Genomic DNA, 25,656 nt, shown 5'->3' with positions numbered 1-25,656 from the left:
CATTGTTAGGTTCTGGATTTTGTTGTATTCCTTTGAAGCGTGTTGAACTTTGTTCTGGCATGCAGTTTAATTATGTGGAATCACCTTGACACTTTTGCAGTTTGCTTTAATACGTATTAGGGCAGGTCTAGTGCAGTTCCCAATCTATGACTAGTTACCTCATGGTAAGGGAACTCTACTTAGTTCCTCATGCATTGAGGTCTCTCTGCTCTGAGTGGTGTGAATGCAAATTGTCCCCACCCTGTGTGAGCCTTGGGAATTATTGTACCTACTGCTTTCTAGTGGCCCTTTTGTCAGCCTTGTGCAATTTCACCACATGCATGCAAAGACTTGTGGAAACCCCACTGCAGGTAATTTCTGTATGATTATCTTCATTTTCCCAAATGATGAAAATGAGACTTCACAAACATAAGAAAGTTGTCTAAGGAGGAGCCAGGATTTGAACCCAGGTCGAACTACCAGAAGCCATGTTTTTCTTTTACCCACCATGCTCTATTTTTCAGTCAGGCCTCTTGCACTTCAGGGTAACAAACTGTCCCTTTGTGCCCACAGCTGACAATGAGAACAACATAGCCTCCAACCAGTCTCGATCACCATCTGCTGTTGTGGAAGAGAAGTGGAAACCTCAACCCCAGAGGAACAGTGCCAATAACAGTAGGTCTTCTCCGAGGGATGGAGCCCTGGTGGCTTATGGGACTTACGGACCTTCTAGTTCATGCCCTCATTGGCCTGTGTCCCCCATCCCACCATCTGTGCCTCCCATGATGGTGCATGATAATGCACAACAGGCTCAAAAGCACATTTATACCTAAGACCTCATATGCAGAAATTCTCACTTCCCTGGGTAGGCCAAAGGAGGCCCGGGAAGAGAAAATGATTTTTTTGTGATCAGAAAGCACAAATTAGTGAAAGAACTAGAACCCACCTCTTCACATTATCTATTACCTTATATATCTTATTGTCCTAGAGATGTTATTAGAGGCAATTCCTATATTGAGGAAGAGATTAGAGTAATTGGCCTCAAAGGTTGAGGTGAAAGATACAGCAAGTATGTGGCGCACATACCACTCTCTTTTATTCCCATGCCCATGGCAGGCATTACTAATCAGTCATAGAACTTTATTCCTATGAGACCTTCTTATTTTAAAAGCAGCCAGCACCACCAAATTCTGTGCAAGATGAAATCTGTTCATTATATCCTAATACTAGGTGCTCAGAAAAAAATAGGCTGCAGCTGGACCAAGGAGCCTCAAATGCCAGGATTAATCACATCTCTCTTTGTGTCCCCCACCAGCCACAACCAGTGGTTTAACACCCAACAATAGCATGATCCCCGAGAAGGAGCGGCAGAACATCGCAGAGCGGCTGCTGCGGGTCATGTGTGCTGACCTGGGTGCGCTGAGTGTGGTGAGCGGGAAGGAATTCCTAAAGCTGGCCCAGACCTTGGTGGACAGTGGTGCCCGCTACGGGGCATTCTCTGTCACCGAGATCTTGGGCAACTTCAACACACTGGCGCTGAAGCACCTGCCGCGCATGTACAACCAGGTGAAGGTGAAGGTGACATGTGCCTTGGGCAGCAATGCCTGCCTGGGCATTGGCGTCACCTGCCACTCACAGAGTGTTGGCCCTGACTCCTGCTACATCCTGACAGCCTACCAGGCCGAGGGCAACCACATAAAGAGCTACGTGCTGGGTGTGAAGGGCGCGGACATTCGTGACAGTGGTGACCTGGTACACCACTGGGTGCAGAACGTGCTGTCGGAGTTTGTAATGTCAGAGATCAGGACAGTATATGTGACAGACTGCCGGGTGAGCGCATCCGCCTTCTCCAAGGCCGGCATGTGCCTCCGCTGCTCAGCCTGTGCCTTGAACTCGGTGGTGCAGAGTGTGCTGAGCAAGCGGACATTGCAGGCCCGCAGCATGCACGAGGTCATCGAGCTGCTCAATGTGTGCGAGGACTTGGCGGGCTCCACCGGCCTTGCAAAAGAGACCTTCGGGTCACTGGAGGAGACCTCACCACCGCCCTGCTGGAACTCGGTCACAGACTCGCTGCTGCTGGTGCACGAGCGCTATGAGCAGATCTGTGAGTTCTACAGCCGGGCCAAGAAGATGAACCTCATCCAGAGCCTCAACAAGCACCTGCTCAGCAACCTGGCAGCTATCCTGACACCAGTGAAGCAGGCAGTCATTGAGCTGAGCAATGAGAGCCAGCCTACCCTGCAGCTGGTGTTGCCCACCTATGTCCGGCTGGAGAAGCTCTTCACAGCCAAGGCCAATGACGCAGGCACTGTTAGCAAGCTGTGCCACCTCTTCCTGGAGGCACTCAAGGAAAACTTCAAGGTGCACCCGGCACACAAGGTGGCAATGATCCTGGATCCCCAGCAGAAGCTGCGTCCCGTCCCACCCTACCAGCACGAGGAGATCATCGGCAAGGTCTGCGAGCTCATCAATGAGGTGAAGGAGTCCTGGACTGAGGAGGCCGACTTTGAACCCACTGCCAAGAAGTCCCGCTCTGCTGCTGGTGAGAACCCCACAGCTCAGGAGGATGATCGGCTTGGAAAGAATGAGGTCTACGATTATCTGCAGGAGCCCCTCTTCCAGGCCACCCCTGATCTCTTCCAGTACTGGTCATGCGTGACCCAAAAGCACACAAAACTCGCTAAGCTCGCCTTCTGGCTCCTAGCAGTCCCGGCGGTGGGGGCCAGGAGCGGGTGTGTAAATATGTGTGAACAGGCTCTCCTAATCAAAAGGAGGCGATTGCTAAGTCCAGAAGATATGAACAAACTCATGTTTCTGAAATCCAACATGCTTTAAGACTTTAAAAAAAGTAGAAGGAAAGAAAGGAAGAAAAGGAAAAAAATAAAAAAGAGAACATTAGGGAAAAAAAAAAACAACACTGTCACAAACAAAGAAAAGGAATTTTAAGTTCTAAACACTGTGGACCTCATTATAAATGCCCCCTGGAAACTTAAGTGCTTCTTTCAGTGTGTGTGTGCAGGTACAAACGCACATACCATGGGCGTGGGGGGCTCTGTGCTCACCTCTGTGGCCACGGAAGCTCCATGCATGCGTGCACACACACACGACCCTGGTGCATGTCCGTGTGCCAACTCGTGGGCACATGTGCATTAAACTGGGCGTGTCAGGAAAGCTGAGTGTGTGGGAAAGAGGGAAGACACTTCACCTCCTTTTTCTCCGTTAGGGGGCTTTAAAAGACTCCGTTTTCAGGTGTGCAGATTGGTAGAAAGCTGATGTTGTAAAATGTTCAGGCAGCTGAGATCTGAAGTGACTTGACGTTCTCTGTCCTTCATCCCATGTACCCCATCTCCCTTCCCCAGCACCCCCACTCTCTTGTAACCTGCTCCTTCCCCCGGCTGCTCTGCCATGGATTCTCTAAACGGCATCAGATGGACAGTTTCTGCACTGGACTTTGTTTCTTGTTCACCTTCAGGGCATTGAGCTGCTGCCTCTGTGACACCCCTTGGGTGTTCCGGGGTAGCCGCCTTAGAAACACACCTATCTATCTCCCCAAATCAGGAAAGGAGACTTTAAGAATATAAAGCTGACTTTTTGCTTTTTAATATAAGATAGACAAAAAGACATTTTTCAGAGAAGTATAGATACTGTCTCCACTCCTTAAGTGATTTTTTTTTTCCTAACATTTTAGCAATTTCTACTTTTTTTTTTGGTTTGTTTCTTAAATTTTATTTAGACTCTGCTAGGAGGCACTGAATGTCTATAACTTATGTTTCGGAGTCTTTTTTTTTAATTGCCCTTTTTGTTCTTCAAGTCACACTGTAAACTAGCTCATCTCAGTGGTATATCTAAAATCCTACGGTTTTTATTAAGCCTTCCCTGTACAGTCTAGAGTTTTCATGTATTCCATCAGCCAAGACCAAGAAATTAGCTGTGCTGTTTTGGAAACCAGGGGCAAGGGAGAAGTCACAGGTTTCACACATGTTGGATTTGGTGGAAGCCATAGGGGAAGCATGTGGCTTAGGAATTCTGAATGTAAGTGGAACACCTGCCCTCCTGGTCAGCTGTGTCTGGTACTGCGAATGTCCGATTTGTATACCCAGAGTGCATTACACTACTCGCCACTTCACTGACCCTCCCACTCAGCAGGGACTCTCAAGTCCATCCGTAGCACATCCGTCACACCTCAGACTTACAGCCGCCCCTCCCTTCCCAGGACCCCAGCCGTTAAGGCAGTACCATAGCCGCAGCCCTTGGAGCCCCCTCAGCCCTCCTTTCTAAGACAGTTGCTGAGCATGGTGCCTCGGGGCCAAACGGTTGATGTTCTTGAGGGTGGGGTGGCATTAGACCACATTTGACTTGATGCTGTGAAAGATGTATTTAGGCTTTTCTCTACTGCTACCCTTGTTTTGAGCAGTTGAGAGTCTATGTTCTCAGTGCAGATGCTCAAGAGGTGGTTCCATCAGTATCAGTGCTCAACTCCCCTAACTGTTAGTGAATAAAGTGCTGGTGGTCCCAATGCCCCTCCACCCCGCCCCAAGACTATAGCTATGAGACAGAGATGGTTACGTGAAGTGCTTCATCTGAGAATAACCACCATTATGATGGGGGGCTATTTGCAAAGGCACATTCTGCCATCCTGGGTGTTGGCCACGTCGCTGCCATCCTTTCCCAGTAATAAAGCATTACACAACTACAAGATACCTCGACTACAAAAAGCACTGTATTAGCAGCCCTACCCCCACATCCATGGCAGGAGGGGCATGAAGTCGGTTGAAAACTCAAGAAGGCTTAGCCCTGGGCCCAGAAAACAGTCCTTGGGGCCAAGCCTGCACACTTTGCCTCATGAGAACTCACCCAGCTCTCCTTCCAGAGCCTTGAACATATTGAAAGAGAAATGGATCAAAGTGGGCCATTTCCACATTCACTCCAGCAAGCCATGGTCTCGGGAATCATTGTGCTGTTTCCTGTCCCAGAGAAGTTCTAGGTATTTCCTCCACAATGTTTCCAACTCAGATCATGCCATCAAAAGAGCCTCTATTTGCATAGAAAAGGGAGACACCTGGACAGTAACTTCATGCCACTTTGCAGATTATGGGGCTTGTGAAGACTTGGGCCCGACCCTCGAGGGCATTCCAGAAGGTGACAGAAGGGTTGTTAATAATTGACAGATGCCTACAGCAAAAGATCCCTTCATCTTTGCGTTGCTGCTGGGGAAGGGTCCATGATCTGGCACTTTTAGCCACACATGGAGGATAAGAGCTGCCTACTTTGTGAGGTCGATGGGAGCAGAGCCCTGTCCTCCCTCTGCTTGGAGCAGAACTGTGCTAGTATCTCCCCATCACTGGGCTGGTTAGAAAATAGATGGGCATTCCACTTTATCGTAGAGTCATCAGAATGCAAGTGGAGATGTGCATTTAGAGCTCTCAGCATTCTTGTCTTTGGAACTTGGCGATGTCTGCCCTCTAGAAAAACAGTTGGAAAGAGCAGGTCTTGTTAAACTCTTGATATCTGCTCGTACCTTGTCAGCTCGCATCTCAATCCTCTTTCCCAACTCAGTCCAGTACTTAGGGTTTGGCTTGCCTCTGCAGTTTTGATGTGAATGCCACTCTCTTCCATCAGACAACAGGGTGGCAGGCAATCAGTTCTCTCTTCCGCTCTCAGTTCCCCAGACACTGGCATCACCAGCAAGAAAGGCTGGACCCCCCTCAGTCTGCTTTCTTCTGGAACCCATTCCCATGAATGCAAATCCTGCTGCACGGAACAGCTTGATAAAACCAAAATATCTCCCATGTTCAGCCATTGGCCCCTTATTTCCAGCAGTGTCCACCTTATTCAAATTCTAGTTCAGCCAAAGGATTGAGACAGGCTCTTCCAGCCCATCGCCCAGCATTCAGCCTGCCCTTGACTTTGTAAAACAATTTGCTGTCTGCCTCCCAGCTCTGTGACCACTGTGAGTTCTTGGGGGCCAGGAGACCAGGAAGTTGGACCATTTCTGTCATTCTTAGCAGCTCAAGATGTTTTCCTGCTGACTGGATACAACTCAGCTCAAGCCCCGGGATTGCCAGGACAATGGTGGCCTTTGTTTTGACATCCATGGACCCCAGAGGGGAGGAGGAGAATGCACACCTCTGCTCTGCAGTGGTTTGCCCTCATCTGAGATTAGTTTGCTTCAACAAAGCCCAGGTCAAGGACCCCAGCATTGTGTGGGAGGGGAGGGTCCTTCAGTGACACCAAGAACAGCGGTGCCATCTGCCATGACTGGATGCACTTGTCTCAACACAATGCCTTGCCCATTGTCTGGGTCCATCAGTCAGGCCTCCAGAAAGAGAACGGCCACCGAAGAAAAGCTCATTTCTGCCCATACTTCATCTCTGGGAGGTTCACAGTGTTAAAGGTCACCTGCTGCCAGTCAGTGAGGGAGCTTCACTTCCACCCGACTTGACATGCCTGGCATTTGGGATCTTGACTGGGAAAGGGTACCATGGCTTCCAGGCAAGAAGAAGGGGCAATCCGGTGACATGGATGAGAAGTTATGGGTCTTCAGGATTCCAGGAAAGAACTTGTTTTGGACACCAGGTGTGTCAGTCTGGCAAGAGAGTCCACTCCTTCAGTTTGCCCCGTTTATCTCCTGCACTTTCAAGAAATACCAGCGAACAACTGCAAGGCAAGTTTTCCACTGTGAAGCTGAACCTCCTATGTCTTAGGAGGCACTTGCTCTTGAACAGGGGCACCTGCTTCCCCCCGGACTTGGTCTAGACTCCTTAGAAAACGGACACTAGAGAGATGTCAGGGATATAGCATACGCTCTTGGGGGCCGCAGGTTCACAGAAAAGCTTGAAGTGAATCTGAGCTGAGGATGAAAGAAGGGAGGCCCTGCGAGGTGGCCACCATGATGGGTGTGCTTGAAGAGACGGGAAGAAGAGGTGCCTAGAGCAGGGCAGGAAGCCTCCTCCTGCCCCATTGAGTTGCGCCAAGTCCATAGTGTTGCCATGGGGAATGTACCACGCCTTCACCTCTGAGACGGATCTGAAGGAGGAAGGGCTCCTCAGAAGGCTTTGGATGAAACCAAGAGACTAAGGCTCAGGCTGTCTCCTGGAGACAATGGTTGGGGAGCTCTTGGCCCTTCCAGCCCCAGCCCAGCCCTTGCATTGAGCTGGGCCCATGGGAGACCTGGGCAGGGCCTCACTCTCCTTCACTGTGGCTAATGTTCGCTAGGCCAGTTATGGTGAACCAATGATACAGTGTTTTTCTGCTTCTGTTCCCCTCCGGCTTTCCCTTTTCAGGGTTTCCAGAGGGGGATTTTGTTGTTTTCCTGCCTCATTTTGGTTTGAGGATTGTGGGCAGTAGAGCCCTGGCTTCCACTGAAAGAGCCCTGTGGTTTCCATGAGAAGAGGCACCTGCCCCACTTTCATGAAAGGGAAGATGGGTAGGTAGTGGTTGATGGATTCGTGTCCCACCTCCACCACAGGTGTCACTTGAAAGATTGAACTCTACAGAGGAGGATTTGCTAGGTCTGCAGTTGGGCATTAGCATCAAGGCCCACGAGGGTCCTACCCACCTACACAGTGGGGAGGCCCATGTCCCACCAGACACCTTGACTCTTTGAACCAAAGTTCCTTAAAGGGGCACGGCCCAGCCTGGTTCGCAACCTCAGGGGCCTGAGATTCCTGTGGCGCTTCTGAAACCCAGGTTGGCTGGGTGGATGGGGCCTGAGACCAGCCAGAATGAGGGCCTCCTCCCACAACCCAGGAGTCAGCCAAGGATCCTCCCGCCCAGCCATTCAGGATAGGCGGGTTCCCAAGTGGTGAGCTGGGGGACTGATCCGGGGCTGGGTCCGCCCAGCCGGGAGAGAGACCTGTGCTGCATAGCTGTGGGCTTTCAGACCACAGGCACTGTGTCCAGGGCGACTCCAATCCCAAACATCAGGAACCCGTTTTGTACAACCACCAGAAAAAGCAGAGATATTTTTTAAGAAGCATAAATTATTTTCAGTTGTTTTCTGATCCTACGTTTTTCTTTTCCCTGCAAGTTCATGTCGGTGATTCATTCACATCAGGTAAATCTTGAGAAAGCCTTGGTGCCCCCCCACCCCACTCCGTAACCACATGCGTGCACCCCCATCCTTTCTCAGTAGTTGAGGCGTTCTAGGCAATACCATAGACACATCTGACTGTGTCTCTCTCTTCGAGTGCAAGAAACTCAAGTCATCTTAAAAAAAATACAAAAAAAAAAAAAAATTTACAAAAAAACACACAAAAAAATATCTTTTTTAGGCCAGAGTTTTCTACAGGTATTAATGAATATTTTTCTTAATCCTTATAAGTTTTATGTGTTTAATATTTCTTAATACCGGTAGCATTAATTTATACTTTTGTAGCAACACAATATTTTTATAAACAGCCAGTGCCTGGCTAAAGTCTTCACAAGGGGTTTATGCAGGGCCATCTTGGGGACCCTGTGTACCATGTACTGTATTAAAAAAAAAAAAAGTTAACCTAGTGTCACACTTGCTGTGTTAATTAACAAACAACGTTTTTTGAAGTCTCCTGTATTGTTGGTGTGGATCCAACGGCTCTCCAAGGAGTCAAATTGCATGGGGGTTGAGTTGATGGTTTTTGTAACATGTAAACCCCCGAAACCAAACTTGAGGGTTTATTTAGGATTTTCTGTTTGTCCTTTGGGGTTTTTTGTTTGTTTGTTTGTTTCTGTTTGTTTTGCTACTGTTTCTCCATTTACAGCCAAATCAGTTTCATGATGTTTAAAACTTTACTGGTGTCAAATGGAGGAAAGGAACAGAAAAAAGAAAAGATTTTTTACAAAGTAATAAAAATGGAAACTGAGCTGTTTAAATGTTGCTGTTATTACCTGTCTGTTCTTGTCCAAAAGTGGGACATTCCCAGGGAGAAGAGGAAGGTTCCACTTGGTTCCTTTAAGTCACCAAAAGCCCCAGCCCAGAATTCAGTACCCCACCCCCCGAATTCTTACAACATTATTTCCCAGTTGGTTGATGCCAAGGTAAAAAGACATCCTTTTAACAGTTAGAGAGGATCAGTTGCTTAAATGATTTCATGTCAGTGTTGTATTTATGGTTTTACAATAAAACAACCTTTAGGAAGATGGCTGTATGGTGTGTTTCTTGGGTTTGGGGCAGGAGCACCACACCCACAGTGGCGTGAGTGAGGAGAGCTGGACCTGAGTGCACCCTGAGGGGGGCCACGGTTCTCTGAGGTCGGGGTGTTGACTTCTTAGCTGTGAACTCCCGGGTGGCAGGAGAGGCCTGCTCATGGTTCATCTCCAGCAGGCCTGGCTCAGCAGGTGTTTAATAGATGAGGGAGGGATACAGGGCCAAGGGAAACTGTGGCCCCTTCGCAGGCCTTACTTGTATGTAGATCATTGTCCCAGGGAAGAAGAAGTGGATTTATTTTCTTGAGGCCTATAGGCCCAATACCTAAGGAGTATGTCCAAGATCACCTTGCCCGGGCGTCATTCATGTGCCTCTTTATTTGGTGGCCTGGGCCTCCCATATGATGTGTGACATTATATATGTTGTCCATTTTGTGGGAAGAGTGTCCATGGCTTTCGTCAAATCCCTGATGGCATCTGTGATTTAAAAAGTTAACAGTGGGAGCTGTGGAAACATGTCTGCTCAGTGCCTATACTCACTCTCCCCAGAGCTGCCCAGGAACAGAAAGGCCATCTTGGGAAGGGAGGAGCAGCTCAGCATCCCGGAGAGGTTCAGGCAGGGCCAGCAGTGGCGGGGGGGCGGGGCTGGGGTGGAGAACAACTGGTAAACCATATAAGGGGCTGGGCCAGGTCACCCCAGCGCTCCCTTCCTCTGCTCATTCTGAAGACCCGAGCAGCATCTCCACACAGCAACCCACATGGGCCCACCATGGCCTTCCTTTGGCCTGGTGCTTCCTCCCCAGCCCCTAGCTGCTGGAGTTCTGCCATACCCTGAGCCGGCTCTCCGGCACTGCTTCGGTGGAGCAGAGAGGCATGCTGGCCCTGCCTGGTCTCTGTTGCTGGGTTCGGCTTTCCATTTCAGAACACACGAAATATTTATAAATTGGAGTGTGTAAATGCAGTGTCTAAATTGGAGCCTCCTGGAGTATAGTCGGAAACCCTGGTGGCGTAGTGGTTAAGCGCTACGGCTGCTAACCAAAGGGTTGGCAGTTCGAATCCACCAGGCATTGCTTGGAAACCCTATGGGGCAGCTCTACTCTGTCCTATAGGGTCGCTATGAGTTGGAATCGACTCGACAGCACTGGGTTTTTGACTTGGAGTGCAGTTGTCAGCCACATCAGTGCCTGAGCCTCCCTGGACAGCCTACCTACCCTCCCTGAAGTGGAAGAAGCCAGACCACACCCAGGGCTGCTGGCTCAGATCCAGGGCCCAGCTGGTTGAACGGTTTTCTTTACAGAGGAAGGGCCAGTGCGGGGACCTCAGGAGACGAGAAATCAGAGTGCTCTGTGGAGAAGCAGCCTGAGGCTTCGAAGCTCCCGGCAGCTGGTACTTGGGGACATGGCTTGAAGGTAGCCCAAGTGAAATGTTGGAGGGGGGTTCTGGGCAGCAGAGGACCAGGAATTATTTCATGCATGTGTGGGCATTTCCTCCTGAACCCCTGGGCACACTAGGGCACGGTTACTTCTTGTGACCCTGGGTCGCTGATGGCCCCATCAAACCTCTCCCAGAAACCAGTACCTGGGTTTTTTTCCTCTTTTCCAGTTTAACAAGACAATCCCATCTTACAGTATCACGGGGTAAATAGAACTGGGATTCTGTTTGATAATTTACATAGCCAGTCACGTATACTAAAGATAGTTTTTTTATATTCCCAGCACATGCATTTTTCACTTCAGGAAAACACTGGGGTTTCTTAAGTCCCCACCCTGGCTTTGTCTTCCCTGCGTCACCCCCACCTCATTACAACTGTGATGACAATGAAGAGTCAGGACATGGAATCTCAGGACTTCATTGTTTGTCTTTTTATTGACCCAGGTCTGTCAGCCCGGCCTGCCCCGGGGTGCTGGGATGGACACTGGCCAAGGCCTCCTGCGCCCTCCAGCCTGCATCAATTGTTGAATCGCAGCAGCTCCTCATCTGTGGACACAGAGCGGCTCGGAGTGGGGGCGGCACTGGCCAGAGGACCCTGGGCTGGGACACCTGGGGGTGGGTGTGCCTCAGGGAGGAGGGAAGGCAGCGTGGGCAAGTAAGGAAGGACCTGAGCCTGGGCCCAGAAAGTCCTGCTTGCCAAAGGAGTTGATATCTCCAAAGTGAATGCCATCATCTGATTTATTTGAGGTGTAATTTACAGTGGGAAAATCAAGGCACAGAAATCCTAAGCCATTGCTCTTTCTTTGCATGCTGTTGCTCTTATCACTGTATCATTGTATTATTAATAGCCCCTGCCATTAGCTGAGTGCTAACTGTATGCCAGGTGCTGTGCAGCCTGGTTGGCAGGCAGTCCCATTTTACAAAAGAGAAAATAGGCTCAAATTGGCGCTTCCCCAAGCTTTGAAGTGTCTGGACTTTGGGTGTGGCAGTGCCTGAATTAAAGCCCTGCTCTGCCTGGCTGCTCACCCTGCCCTGCATACCTTCTGCCCAGGTGCCTGCTAGGACCTGTGGGAAGGCCCCAGGGTTGGCCCCACTTCACAGATGGGAACCTGAGGCCCACAGGGTGGCCAGGCTGGTTACCTGTCCAGAACTCGGCTCTCCTCACCCATACTCTCTGTCAAGGCTCTCACACCCAGACCCCAACAGCCCCTTGGCCCAGCCAAGCACTCTGCATACCTACCTTCTCCAGGAGCACCACAGTACTCTTTGCACTCCTTCTCCGAGTAGAACTTATTACCGTTGCCCTGGCAGCCCCCATAGGTGAAGAGGATGCACTTCCCCTGGGCAGCATCAAATGCCCAGAGCTGGAATAAGCCTTTGCAAGGGCCGTGGACTATAGGGAGATTACAGGCCGCTGTGGGTGGGGGAGGCACAGAGCATTAGTAATCCTTGAGCCTGCTGACCAGGAACACAGGGCAAGGGCCTGAGCCAGGGGACCCCACTCTCCCAGAACACCTTACCCCTCTTTTACAGATAGGGAAACTGAGGTCCACAGAGAGGGAATGATTTGCCAAGGGTCACCCACAACAAAAGTGGAATTTCCATGTCTTCAGAAAAATTGCCCTGAAATTCCATCATTAATGCACCCTCTCTTAGCTACCTGTTAAGTCGGTGGGGTGGTTTGTTGGGAGAGGGTGCAGTGTGCACAGAGGCAAGTTGGGGTGTCTGGCACTCACCCACAGTTCGGCAGGTCTGCAGACACTCCTTCTCTGAGACAAAGTTGTTGCCATTGCCCAAGCAGCCACCATATTGGAAGATCTCACAGGCCATGGATGAGCCGTTATAAAAATACCTGTTGGTCATCCCCAGGCAGGGACCTGCATCATGCTTCAGCTGGCAGGAATCTGAGGAGGGACAGAACATCAGCGTATACTGCTTACTTTGTGCCCGCCACCAGGCTGGGCACTTAACGTGCATTATCTCATTCAGTCTTCACTTCTACACTAAGAGGAAGGATTATCAACTCATTTAATAGATGAGCAAACTGAGTCTCAGCGAGGGGAAGTGACTTGCCCAGGGTCACACAGCGGAGATTCAAAACCATGTCTGTTGGGGCTCCAAAACCCATGTTCGTTCCACTTCATGACATGAGGAACCACATCCCCAGCAACCCACAGCCCCACTGTCCCCTGTGATGGGCTTGTCTACCCCAAGAACCTGTAATAATAGTAGTGGGTGATGCATTCAGCACCCCCATGCTGACCAGCCTGGCCTGTTCACCCTCAAGCCCTTGCTTTGTTCCCTGCCCCTGGAATGTCATCTCAAATAAAACCCTACCTGCATATCTGCACATATCCCTTCATCTATGACATCCTCCTTGACCTCCTCACCCTTCTATCCTCTGAGCTCCCCCAGCCTTTTAGCCAGCCTTCCCTGCTGGGCGCATCATTTTCTTCCTTGGCTCACTTTCCCCCTAAATAGTCCGAAAGTCTCAAGTGTGTGGATGGTTTTTCTCCACGACCCCAATGCCAGCACAGGACGTGGGGCAGAGCAGGGATCAGTGTTTACTGAGCAAGTTGGAAAATGAGTCGATTGTGAATACTTTCAACTATACAAAACATCCTCACATCCTTTCCGCACTTGCTCCTATAAGAGCCCTGGTGGTCAACACAGTAGGCTCAGGGGCAGTTTATCCAATAGGCAAGGTAAGCACAGCTCTTACCTTGCTTACCAGATCATCTGTAGTGAACAATTTCATATTTTTTTAGCACATCAAAGATTCTGCTTCTGGGTATGGCTGGCATCTGTCTCCCTCCCAACCCCACAGCACTTTCCTACAGAATCAAAGCCTCTTTTCAAATTCGTAATCCCTAATGGGCAGATGACCCAGTAAGCAAGGTAAGCACAGGCTTACTTGTGCTTACTAATCTGTGGTGAATAATTTCACCTGTATTTTGCCACATCTTTGATGAAACCCATGTGACATTGTTCACAACAGAAGATCTGGTAAGCAAGATAAGCACCATGCCTGCCTTGCCTATTGGATAATCTGCCCATGAGTAGGCTGATCTCCCATTGTACTGATGAGGAAATCAAGGCTAGGAGGCCACAGTGACAGAGATAAGGCAAGAACTCATTTCTCATCATGGAGCTGTAGAGTGTCTAAGCTCAGGGACCATGCCTTATGTCCCCCCTAACCCCCAGCCCTGACCCAGTGCAGAGTAGGGGTTCCTAGATTTGATTTGCTCTTTCTAGACCCAATCCTTGACTCCTTAGTGGAGAGATAACAAAGAGACTTCATGGTGGTGAGGACAGCCAGGGTAAGCCAACTGTGGGCCCTTCTCCTCTAAAGAATGGCAGAAGGAAAGATTGGACAGGCCCATAAAACAAAACGACACTAAAGGGGCACACCAGTCCAGAGGCAAGGACTAGAAGGCAGGAGGGAACAGGAAAGCTGGTAATAGGGAACCCAAGGTTGAGAAGGGAGAGTGTTGACGTGTTGTCGGGTTGTTAACCGATGTCATAAAACAATACATGCACTGTTTAATGAGAAACTAGTTCTGTAAACCTTCATCTAAAGTACAGTAAAAAAAAAAAAAATTTTAAAAACTGGCAGAAGGGAATGAAAAGGCACATGATCATTACCTTCTTTCTTGAAGAAATCAGTTATTTGTTGCCCAGCCCCTGAACCTTCATCTTCTTTGGGTAGCACAGCCCTCCGGGCTCTCTGTGGAGAAGAAAGAGAAGAAGCTGTTGCAGGGACCTTGCTACTATTATTTGCCTATACCTTTGGAATAAGAAGTCTCTGGGTAGTGCCAATGGTTAAGTACTTGACCACTAACTGAAAGGTTGGTGGTTCAGAACCATCCAGAGACACCTCAGAAGACAGGCCTGACAATCTACTTACTGAAGTTCACAGCCTTGAAAACCCTATGGGGCAGTTCTGCTCTGCACACATGGGGTCGCCATGAGTCGGAGCTGACTCAACAGCAACTACCAACAACCGCCCTTGGAGTATATACACACACACGCACACCACATTGGCTTTGGGGATCAGAACATAAACAGAAGCACCACTCATAGACTAACTAATGAAATATCAGCTTGAATTTCAGGATGAGCATCATAGGACAGATTTCTGGTTTGAAAAGATAATTAAAACTGAGAGGTATAACAATACCCCCATCCTTATCTTCCAACTGAAGTGCCCAAAAGAATATAATGGAGAATAATCTACCCCTGAGTCAGAAACCTGGGAAGGACAGCATTTCCAGGCTAGAAACTTGAAGGCATTGCTGCACAACAGAGTACAGGTGCAACTGGTTTGCCAGAGGGGCTGAGCAGGCTATGGTTTGCTCCTTGCCAAAGGAAAAGCCATTTGGGGAATAAGGCGAAGGGACCCCAAGACTGCCCCTAACACCCTGACTGTGATGAGGGGCACTGCAGAGCAGGGGCTGCCAGTGCTGTCAAGGAGTCTGGGTATGGAGCCCACTGAGGCAGGACCTCAGGGCAGCCCCCGCCCAGCCTTATCTCTGGGGTGATGTGCTGGGTATTGTGGTGGTATTGCTGAGGCAGGCTCCTAATGAGGGCAAATGTACCAGTTAAAGAAGCAGTGAGTAGTGAAACTACCAGCCACCAGGCAGTCCCCCTGCCCACAGGCAAGATTTGAAACCTGGAAAATAGAGCTATAGTAACCTTAAGGAACCCTGATCGTGCAATGGTTAAGCACTCAGCTGCTAACTGGAAGATCAGCAGTTCAAACCCACCAGCAGCTTTGTGGAAGAAAAGACATGGCAATCTAGGAAATGCTATGGGGGAGTTCTACTCTGTCATGTGGGGTTGCTATGAGTTGGAATCAACTTGATGGTGTACAACAACAATGTACTAACCTTAAATTTTCCCCGTTTCCTTTCAAGTTGCACTGAAAGCTGTAATCAAGGACTCTCAGAACCCATTTCAAGCTGTTGTACACAAACCTTCTTTGGTATTATGGATTGAATTGTGTCCCCCCAAAAAATATGTTAGAGTCCTGACCCCTGTGTGTGTTTGGGAATAGGGCTTTCTTTGTTATTATATCAGTCCCATATCAATGTAGGGTATGTCCTCAACCTAATCACTTCTAAGTGATATAAAGAATAGGGTCGCTATGAGTTGGCACTGGGTTTGGTTTTTTTTTTTTTTTTGTATAGACACATAAGCTGGGGAAGACAGAAACACATGAGGATCAAGAATGTGAGGAACGCCAGGGTTACAGAAACTGGGCCGAGGATCATCCCCCAGGGCCTATAGAGAGGCTTCCCCTATAGCCAATGCCCTGAATTTGGAATGTCTAGCTTCCTAAACTGTGAAAAATAAATTTCTGTTCTTTAAAGCTACCTGCTTGGGTTATTTCTGTTACAGCAGCACTAGGAAACTAAGGTACTTGGTGAGGATGGAGGAACAGGAAAATCATGGAACTAATTAAATAATAGAGCTTCTTAAGAAGAATCGGACTGAGCCGAAGAAACATCCCTACCAAACACTGAATGATGATAATAAACAGGAGAAAACTAAAACCAGCAATGAAATTCAAGATGATATTGCATCATCACAGGAGCCAACAGTTATGGAAATAGATAAAATGAGAAAAGTGGGAAATTATTGGAGATGGAAAAGGTGTTGAATTTAACCAGGCAGTAGACAAAATGGTCTGCAGCTTAGATACTGCAGGAAATAAATTCTCACGGTAGGAGTTCCCAAAGGAGAGATAATCAGTATTGACATAATACAAGAAAATTTTCTGAGTTGAAGAAAGAATTGAATTGTCCAATTAAAGTGTTAAAAAGCAAAGATGTCACCCTGAAGACTTTAAGGTGTGCCTGACCCAAGCCATGGTGTTTTCAATCACCTTAGATGCATGCAAAAGCTGGACAATGAATAAGGAAGACCGAAGAAGAATCGACACCTTTGAATTATGGTGTTGGTGAAGAATATTGAATATACCATGGGCTGCCAAAAGAACGAACAAATCTGTCTTGGAAGAAGTACAGCCAGAATGCTCCATAGAGGCAAGGATGGTGAGACTATGTCTCACATACTTTGGACATGTTATCAGGAGGGGTCAGCCCTTGGAGAAGGACATCATGCTTGGTAAGGTAGAGGGTCAGTGAAAAAGAGGAAGACCCTTAAAGGGATGGATTAACGTAGTGGCTGCAACAATGGGCTCAAGCATACCAATTGTGAGGATGGCACAGGACTGGACAGTGTTTTGTTCTGTTGTACGTAGGGTCACTATGAGTCGGAACCACTCGACAGCACCTATCAACAACAAGAGCTAATGGGGAATCAGGCAAAATTCATGAAGCAACCCCCCTTCCCCAGCCATTTCCTTCGGACAAAGGATAAAGAACTGGTGGCCCTCAGATTAAATGACAGCTTTTAATGACAGAGGCCCTAGAAAAATATCTGAGGGTTGTAAGAGGGAAAATGTTGTGACCCAGAGATTCTTCACTCATTCTCAGAAAGACATTCTCACACAGGTGAGGATCCATGTAACTTTTCTGAAAAAATTACTTGTAGAAACACTTCCACCAGTTGAGAAGGAAATCTATACACAAGAAAATGGAAGATGTGATAGCTATAAATGATGGTAAACTATAAAGCCAATAAAATAAAATAATTGTGAAAATCATTAGGTAATTTAATGTAAATATTAAAAATAATGCTCAAAAGAAAAGGTGGAAAATATAAACATCAATCTCAGATCATATCCACAAAAGCAGGGATGCAGAAAACCTGAAAGGAAGAAATAGAAGTGTGCTAGGTTTCTCTCTTTTGCAAGCGGAGTCATTAGTTATTGTTTCATTCTTGACTTTGATAAAGAAATACAGATTTAGTTGATATCTGGATTAAGATGTCAGACTGAAACTTCCGTCAAAATTTCTCTCCCCAAAATTAAAAAACCCATTGCCATCAAGTAAATGGTTAACAAAGCCTGTCCCCTATATTTTCATCAACATGAGTCAAATAAGGAAAGGGGCATAATTTAAAGCAACAACTTTAAAACTGGCAATCAAGGAAAGAAAATATTCTGGAGCTGAACAGAATGGTTTAGCAAGTTTCAGCTCATAACCTTGCCCTCCAACCCCCAGTACTGGCAAGTCATCCAATTTAAGATAATTTTCTCTAATACTCCCAAATCCAGAAAGAAGAAAACTGAGGGTTCACCCGTCTTTTTCCTTTTCTGACAAAGTAGTGAAAATGGCTTCTGAGGAGAAAAGAAGAAAAGTGGAGAATAGACTAGAGGCCGACTATCTGATGGAAGGAAAGAACCCCTGGCCGCACAATCTAAAGCTTCAGTGTGTGTTGCCATGAGACAACCGGATATCACCTCCAGCCCCAGCCAAGTGGAATGAACCCTACAGAAGATATTTACCTGCTCTTTAGAAGCAGAGCAAGGGTATTCCAACCAAGATGGCCAAAAAAGCAAAAGGCAGTATAGGAGAGGAGTTGGTTTGAGAAGCTGCTTGCTCTTGAGTTGTGTTCTAGGGAAATCTATTGACTTAATTTTCGTTCATTGAATACTTTATTTCTGTAAGACATCATGCTAAGAGTTTTCTAACATCTCATTGAGTTCTAGCAGAACGCTAGAAGTTAAATGTAATTACCCCATTTCACAGATGAGAAAAGTGAGGTTTAGGTAGGGCGGCAATTTACCCAGTTGACAGAACCAAGATTGAGCCCAGGTGAGTCTGACCCATGCCTATCACTGCCTTTTCTCAGCCCCCGTCACTGACCCTACCCATCATCAGCACAGAACCTAAACAAGAGCAGCAAAAGCCAAGTGCGCTGAGTCCCTGGGAGGGGTGGGAGAATGGTGTACTTACCAGGGCTAGTGTGGGTTCTGGTTCCTGCTCTCCTGGAACACACTCACCTAGGTAGTGGGGACAGGGCAGGAGAGAGGGGGTGAATAAAAGGACCATGTGTGCGGGGAATCCTGGACTCAGAGAAGACTTTGTTTCATTTATGGTGCTACTGACTATGTGCCAGGTGGGCATTGTGCTCGGGACTGCCTTGTACATTAGTCCACTTCATGAATGGTGCCACCCAATGGTCGTGTTCAAGGTCATTTACTGGAAAATCAACAAACTGACAATCTGCGTCATCTCCATCCCACCACCATCATCATTTCATCAATATCATCACAAGCACAGCAATAGCTAACATTTATTGAGTACTTCCTAAGCACCTGGCTGAGTGCCATCGTATTTAATGACTTAATCTCGTTGATTCCTCACCGCAACCTATAAGACAGGCATTATTATCCCCATTTCACAGATGAGGAAAACGAGGCTCTGAGAGGTTGACTAGCTCAGAGCAGCTAATTTGAACCCTGGTGCTCTGACTCCAGAGCCCATGCTGTTAACCCTCACGTTCAGTTGCCTGCTAAGATGTACCTATGGATTCTGGATACAACCTCACTTAGACATGTGGCAGGAGAATGAACAATGACTTGGTTCTAGTCCCAGCTCTGCCAGGTACTTGGGGGCAAATTCAGGGGCCCCAGCTCTCTTCTCTGTAAAGAGGCTGGGGAGAGACCGTGATCCTTGCCTATCACAAAGGTTTATAGTAAAGCTCCATGGGCTGGGAAGATGCTATCTAGTGGCCAGCGAAGGATAAGGAGAGGACAGGAATGTGAGGTGGGTGGAGGTGCTATTTACCTTTGTCGGCCATGGTGAAGATGGAATCCTCGGGGATGCCCACGCTCAGGGCAAACTCCCTAAACTCCTCCAGGAGGCTCTCCCGCAGCTGCGGCTGCCGTCCTGCAAGTAGGAAGCAGAGGAGGCACCTAGAACCACCAGGTGCCTGGGCTGGCAGGGCGAGAAGGTTGTCTTGCCCAGTGGTTTTCATTCAGGGGAAATTTGAAAACTCTTGACCCAGTTCAATCTCCTTGATATAGAAAGATAGGGGAAGTGGTGTCTCGCCCCATGCTCCTAACTTTCCACACAGGGCTCTTTCCACTGGTTTTTTAAAGGAACTTGAGGCTCTGGGTCTGGAATTTTAGAGACACGAGGAAAAGGACTGTATCTCAAATGGAAGGCTGAGCTCTACCTTCTCTTTCCACCTTTCACCTAATTGGAGTTTTGTCAGAAGAAAAAACCAAAGCTCTCTGCTTTTTCCCACTCCACTGCCCAGAAGTCAAGGACCTCCTCCCACCTCCAACTCCAATGGGTTTATCTAGTTATAGGCCTTTACCATAGAGCTTAGCAGTAATGGTGGGTCCATGGCGGCTGAATTTCTTGGTCAGAAAAATGGCGTACTCATCATAGTTGGTGTGGACCACATAGGACTCCATGGTTATATTCCATTCTGCATGGGATATGTAGGCAGACCAAAGGGATCAGTGGACAGAAAGCCCATCTAGCCTGAGATCCTTCACCTACTCACCCACACATCCATCTATTCATCCATCCATCTATCCACTCATCCTTTCCATGTATTCATTTATCAGTTCATCCATCTTCATTCTCTCTATCCATCCAACCCCTTCATATAGTCATCATTAATTTATCTACCATTGCTCCATATATCCATCCTCTCCAGACCTCAGTCCATAAATTTGTCCATTTCCGTCTTTCTTTTCTTTTTTACCCATTAATTAATCCATCAGTTTATCTATTGGATGATTGATTCATTCATTCATCTGCCATCCTTACATGCATTCATTTACCTTCTTTGTTTATTCTCTCCCTCATTTATTTATCCATCTCTCCAAACATTCAAATATTTAAGCCCTAACACAATTATTTGGTACAAAGAGCATATTCAATAAGCATTTGTTGAATTAAAATAAATTCATGCCCAAATCCTTCCTACACTGTACATGGTAGATGCTTAATAAGTTTTTATCAACTAATTGCAGATGCCCAACAAGACACGAAGACTGATGAAATCCTTATGTTATCCTTAGCATTCAGCCCTGCTCATGGGCCTATCACCCTATTCTGAACTTCAGAGACAAAGGAGAGGAGAGGGAGGGAGAGAGGAAGGGAGAAAAGAGCAGGGGAAAGGAGGAGAGTGGAGGGGAGAGGAGAGAAGAAGAAAAAGGAGAAGGTGGAGAGAAAAGGGAAGAAGGAGGTATTTGGAGGAAGGTTAGATGACATCTCAGAGAAATGCGAGGAAAAGTTATAGGAACAGAGAGCTGAGGCAGAAGGAAAGAACTGAAGTCATCAAGGTATTTTTGAGGAAAGCAGAGACCCATGGTTTTTTCCTTGAACCCCACTTACTGGATTTGTGATAACGGAACTTCCCATCAGTGCCTGTTTTTTCATACACTCCAGAGATCTCCTCACAGAAACCTTTCCTGGAAATGAACAAACCAAAGAGAAGGTAACTTCTGGTATATCTTGTGGCCCTGACACCCCATCTTCCCACAGCGCCCTTAACATTTCCAAGTATCTTGTTTATCTTCATATTAACCCTAGGGGGCCGTCAGGTAGTGCTGCCCCCATTTTACTGTTAAGGACATGGAGGGTCAGAGAAAAAAGGGACTAAGCCCTGGCATCTTCTTGGCAAAGCCAGGGCTAAAAATCAGCTTCCTCAACCAAATCTGCACATTATCCTTATGCACCATTGGAGTGATAAGTTAATGCATTGATTTCTTACTCTGTGTCTCTCTTGGCTTCAGTTTCCTCATTTGTAAAATGGGGATAGTGGTAATTTCTACCTCACATGGTGTTGTGAGGATTAAGTGACATAATACATATAAAATGCTTGGAGTGAACACTATATGCATATTACTTACTATTTTTACAAGCATTATTATTCATCCAATTAACATTTACTGAGCAGCACTAGGAAACCCTGGTGGTGTAGTAGTTAAGAGCTATGGCTGCTAACCAAAAATGTCGGCAGTTTGAATCTACCAGGTGCTCCTTGGAAACCGTATGGGGCGGTTCTACTCGCTGTGAGTTGGAATTGACTCGACGGCAATGGGTTGGTTTGTTTTTTATTGAGCAGCACTATGTGCCAGGCACTGCTGCATTCTGGGTATACAGAGGTGAGCAAGTCAGACCCTGACCCTCACGGAGCTTACCACTGAGTGGGGCGGGCAGGCCAGAGGTGATGCAATCAGTGTGATATGTGCCATGTGGGGAAAGTATGAGGTGCTCTGGGAGCATAGAGGAGGGCATGTAACCTGAACCTGAGGTATCAGGGGGCGCTTTCTGAAGGAAGTAATATGGAACCTGAGTTTGAAGGATCCATAGGAATTAGTGTAGGGCAGTGGGGAGAGGTGCTTTCAGCAGAAGGAATATCGGCCTAATGGCCAGAAGGGGTGAAAGGGCGGAGGGCTCCAGGGATTAAAAGGACTATTAGCATGGGTGACAGAGCACACCGGAAAGAATGGGGATGGGGGAGTGGCAAGAGCTGGGAGAGACCTGGAAGGCCATGTCAAAGGGTTTGAATTTTATGCCCAAGAGCAATAGGAAACTGGGAAGGGTCTTAAGCACTTTTGAATTTTTAAAAGGTCTTTCTGGTTGCTGGTTGAAGAATGAATTGGAAAGGATCGAAGTTAGAAGTGAGGAGAAGCAGAAAGCCTGTTGCAGACAACCTGGCAAGAAAGGAAGGTGGCTTGGAGCAGGGTGGTGGCAGTGGAGAGGGGAGAAGTGGAGAAATTTAGGATGAGAAGGGACAGGGCTGATGGTGGATTGAATGGAGGGTGGTGGTGAAGAGAGGTGTCTGGGATCCACCCCCCACCCTGCCCTAGATTACTAGCTTGAGTCCCTAGGGGTCAAAGTGTCCCTGCTGAGCTATGGAATGCCCGAGGACAAGGAGCAGGTTGGATGGCAGGCCTAGCATCAGGGACGTTACCCTTGAGGTGTAGTTGGGACAGTTTCAAAGGGTGAAGGGTAGTAGAGGGTTTTGGAGCTCAGTGTGGAAGTTCGGGCTGGAAGCAGAGATCTATAACTTTCCAGGATGGTGATTAGAGCCCAGGGGAGGATTGTGGGTCCCTGGTCCTTCTCACCCCTTCCTCTCCACCCCGACACTCACCGCCAACGAGTGCTGGTTGTGCTGATCTCTGTGTCTGTAGCTCCCTCTCCCAGGACCAGTGTGCTCATGGTCATCCTGGTCTTTAACCTCTTCAGCCATTGGCAGGTGGAGCCAATGGCTATGCTGAACCATTTCCCGTAGATCTAGGAAGCAACCATAAGCTCTGGGGATCTGGATTCCCCTCAGACCTCAAAGAAGACTTGCTGAAGCCTGCTCCCCTCCCTCCTCTCAATGACCAATGCTTTTAAGTGATAATGTTGTCTGGTTAATTGGAGGCCAAACACCTCCAAGGGAGGAGAGAGCCCTAAGGTGGAATTAGAGGCACCCTGCAAGCTGAGGAAGGAGATGGGCAGATGAGGTCCCACACTGCAGGCAGAAGGCCCACTCTGCTGAGGTGTGGGGTCTGCCTTGCTCACTTGGATGGGGAGCAATCGTCATGCTCTAAGGCCATCAACGATTGCTCCTCTAGAGCAGGAGTCCTGTCTTTCATTACTCCAATGACAGGGGACTGACAACCTGGCAAGGCAGCCATAGGTCCATGACAGAAACTCTCTGTCCTCCTTGAGCTCCACTATGACTGGGCCATGCAGGGCAAGCCTGCTGCCGCTTCCACCTGACATACTTCAAGTACCTGAAAGAGTTCTCACCCTCCTGTTTAGCGATTCCAAGAACCTCAAAGCCTCGGCCATCTGACAGCACCAGAAGCCCCCTCTCCTCAAGGCCGCTCTGCCCATAACCCTTCCTTACCCCTAAACACAAACAAAATACATCTGATGCCAGAGCTGGAAGGGTCTGGATCCCCTCAGATGCAGACTGAGCCCTGGACTGGGTAAGGTCTTGCTTAAGGTTACCCAGTGAACCAGGGTAGAGCTGGGCTGGAACAAACTCCACATACCCGACAACCTACCCCAGGACAGAACGCTTCCCATGCCCATGACTCTTAATCCCACCAGCGCATACTGTCTGGCATGATTCCATCCTGCTTCTTTTCCTCCCATTATTCCAAATGCCTGGTCCCAAAGCTAGCGGGCACATGTCCACTCTGGGTCAGCCCAAATCTCTATTCACAAGCCAGGCCTGTGAGGGCAGGAACCCAGGACCTGCTAACAGAGAAATGTTGAGGGGAGACCAGTTGCCGCCAAGTCGATTCCAACTCATGGTGACCCCATATGTGTGAGAGTAGGACTGCTCCATAGGATTTTCAGTGGCTGATTTTTCAAAAGTAGGTCACCAGACCTTTCTTCTGAAGCTCCTTTCAGTGGACTCGAGCACGTAACTGTTTGCATCACCCAGGGACTCCGTCGAGTGGAGAAGGGTATGGTTAAAGGAGGAAGGGCTGGGGGTGGGGTGGGCAGGGAGAGGCACAAAAACACAAGCACCTGGGTGAGGGGCTGCAGGGGCGGCAGTAGTCAGGCCAAAGCCTTCTCTGGGGTGGAATCTAATTGAAACATGGGTCCTTCTTGGAGCCCTGAGATAACAGGCTAGGATGTGAGGGCATTTGGCCCATAGAATATCAGACGAGAGAGCCCCACAGAAAGCCAGAGGCATAGAGTTGTAGCTTCAAAGAATCCTGGGTGGTCTGAGTGGAAGGCCCTTAGGGATTGACACACTGGTGTTCCAGGTGAAGAAACTGAGGTCCTAAGACAGGCAGGACTTGCCCAGGGAGGCCTGGCTGCTTTAGACACCCCACTGCCACCACCGCCTCCACCTGTGAGGCCCGTATTACCCGAGGGAGGTCGAAGTTCTCCTGCACTTGCATGTCATCTTCTGGTGTTGATACTGGGCTGGCACTCACTGCCACGCAGGCGGTCAGCAGCAGAAGCAGGGCCCTGAGGCTCTGCATGGCTCTGGGCTCCTCTACGCCTTGGCGTTACTCACGGGCTTGGTCTGGGGACAGAGGTGCTACCACCTTCCTGCACAAAGCAGCTGCAAACTGAGGCTGGGGAAGGCACCTGAAGCTGTAGTGACCTTGGTGTTTGCCCTGCTTAGCCAGGACCAATCAGGGCCCCAAGGCCAGGTCTGATCGATCCTCTGTGGTCCCCTGACTGGGGTCAGTGGTACTGAGAGACAAGGGTGGCTGTTTCAGAAGAGACTTTGGCCAAACACAGTCCCTGGTGCAACCTGGTCTGGGTTCAGCTCCCAGAAATGCTTCCCATGGACTCCCCACCTGTTGGGGGGCATATGATGATGGGAGAGACAGGCAGTGCCTGGCCTTTCCCATCTGGTCATTCCGCCTGGAGCTCATGCCCCTGAGAGCCAACAGGACAAGCCTGGTTGTGCCCTTTTCTCACATGAGAAAACTGAGGCCCAGGGAGAGGAAGTGACTTACCAAAGACTACAAAGAAGTCCATGACAGAGCCAAGACTAGAGCCCAGGCATCCTGTCCCTAGAGTTCCTTCTCTGGCCCAAGGCTACCCACAGCCCTTGCAAATAATAGTAGAAATAATAACGATGTTGATTATGATCACAGCTTCCAGTCACAGAAAAACTGCACTGTGGCAGCTCTGTAGCAGGCACTTTACATATGCCATGGAATTGAATTGAATTCTCACAATAACCCAGTGAACTAGGAGCTATTTTCCTCCTTTACAGACAGGGGATTGGAGCCTCCAAGAGAAGTGATTTACCCAGGGACCTCCCTAGCTGGGACATGGAGTTACTGTCAGAGGTAGCATTTAGAAGTGCTTCAGAGCATGGACTGAGGAGCTATACTCCCTGCTATGGTACTCACTAGCTATATGCCTCACTTTCCTCATCTGTAAAATGGGGATGATAGCTCCTAGTTCATAGCATTATTGTGAAGATTAAAGGGGTTAATACTTGTAAGCACTAGAATAGCACTTGGCATATAGTAACAACTATATGTGTAGGGGACTGAATACTGTTGTTGGTAGGTGCATAGAGTCAACTCGAACTCACAGTGAACCCATGTATAACAGGACTAAACACTGTCCAGTCCTGCACTATCCTCACAATCGTTGCTATGTTTGAGCCCATTGTTTCATCCACTGTGGCAGTCTATTTCATTGAGGTTCTTCTTCTTTTTTGCTGACTTAACCAAGCATGATGTCCTTCTGCAAGGATTGGTCCCAC

The 25,656-nt window shown here is 48.3% G+C and overlaps 2 protein-coding genes across 17 annotated transcripts in view; one reads left to right on the top strand and one right to left on the bottom strand.

The window, feature by feature from the left end:
* Window positions 1-2,933, top strand: part of ZNF618 (zinc finger protein 618) — a 184,258-nt gene extending 181,325 nt beyond the window's left edge. For all 16 annotated transcript variants that reach the window (XM_064291568.1, XM_064291567.1, XM_064291574.1 and 13 more), the window contains 2 exons: window positions 553-654; window positions 1,295-2,933. In XM_064291568.1, the coding sequence (XP_064147638.1) occupies window positions 553-654; window positions 1,295-2,814 (1,622 nt within the window). In that variant the 3' untranslated portion in view covers window positions 2,815-2,933. The remainder of the gene's footprint in view (window positions 1-552; window positions 655-1,294) is intronic.
* Window positions 2,934-11,373: 8,440 nt separating this feature from the next.
* On the bottom strand, window positions 11,374-24,417 carry AMBP (alpha-1-microglobulin/bikunin precursor). Its single transcript, XM_023545022.2, has 9 exons — window positions 24,290-24,417; window positions 22,564-22,706; window positions 20,799-20,875; window positions 19,768-19,881; window positions 19,233-19,334; window positions 18,399-18,445; window positions 14,179-14,260; window positions 12,270-12,437; window positions 11,374-11,947 (listed from the first exon to the last, which is right to left on the bottom strand). Exons 1-9 carry the CDS (start codon window positions 24,404-24,406, stop codon window positions 11,670-11,672), a joined length of 1,128 nt encoding a protein of 375 aa, XP_023400790.1. The 5' UTR covers window positions 24,407-24,417; the 3' UTR covers window positions 11,374-11,669.
* Between the last annotated feature and the right edge of the window lie 1,239 nt (window positions 24,418-25,656).

This window comes from Loxodonta africana, chromosome 9 (assembly GCF_030014295.1).
Source record: "Loxodonta africana isolate mLoxAfr1 chromosome 9, mLoxAfr1.hap2, whole genome shotgun sequence".
NCBI classification, from domain to species: domain Eukaryota; kingdom Metazoa; phylum Chordata; class Mammalia; order Proboscidea; family Elephantidae; genus Loxodonta; species Loxodonta africana.
The sequence above is the reverse complement of the archived record's forward strand: the minus strand, read 5'-3'. Positions and strand labels throughout refer to the sequence as shown.

What these genes read in the sequence shown, in the direction of transcription:
- AMBP (XM_023545022.2), bottom strand. Translation starts at nt 24,406, where the DNA reads ATGCAGAGCCTCAGGGCCCTGCTTCTGCTGCTGACCGCCTGCGTGGCA. An exon ending in AGAACTTCGACCTCCCTCGG is followed by an intron (nt 22,707 to 24,289) that starts GTAATACGGGCC and finishes GTTGCTTCCTAG; the next exon opens with ATCTACGGGAAATGGTTCAG. An exon ending in GCAGACCTGCCGAACTGTGG is followed by an intron (nt 11,948 to 12,269) that starts GTGAGTGCCAGA and finishes CCCCACCCACAG; the next exon opens with CGGCCTGTAATCTCCCTATA.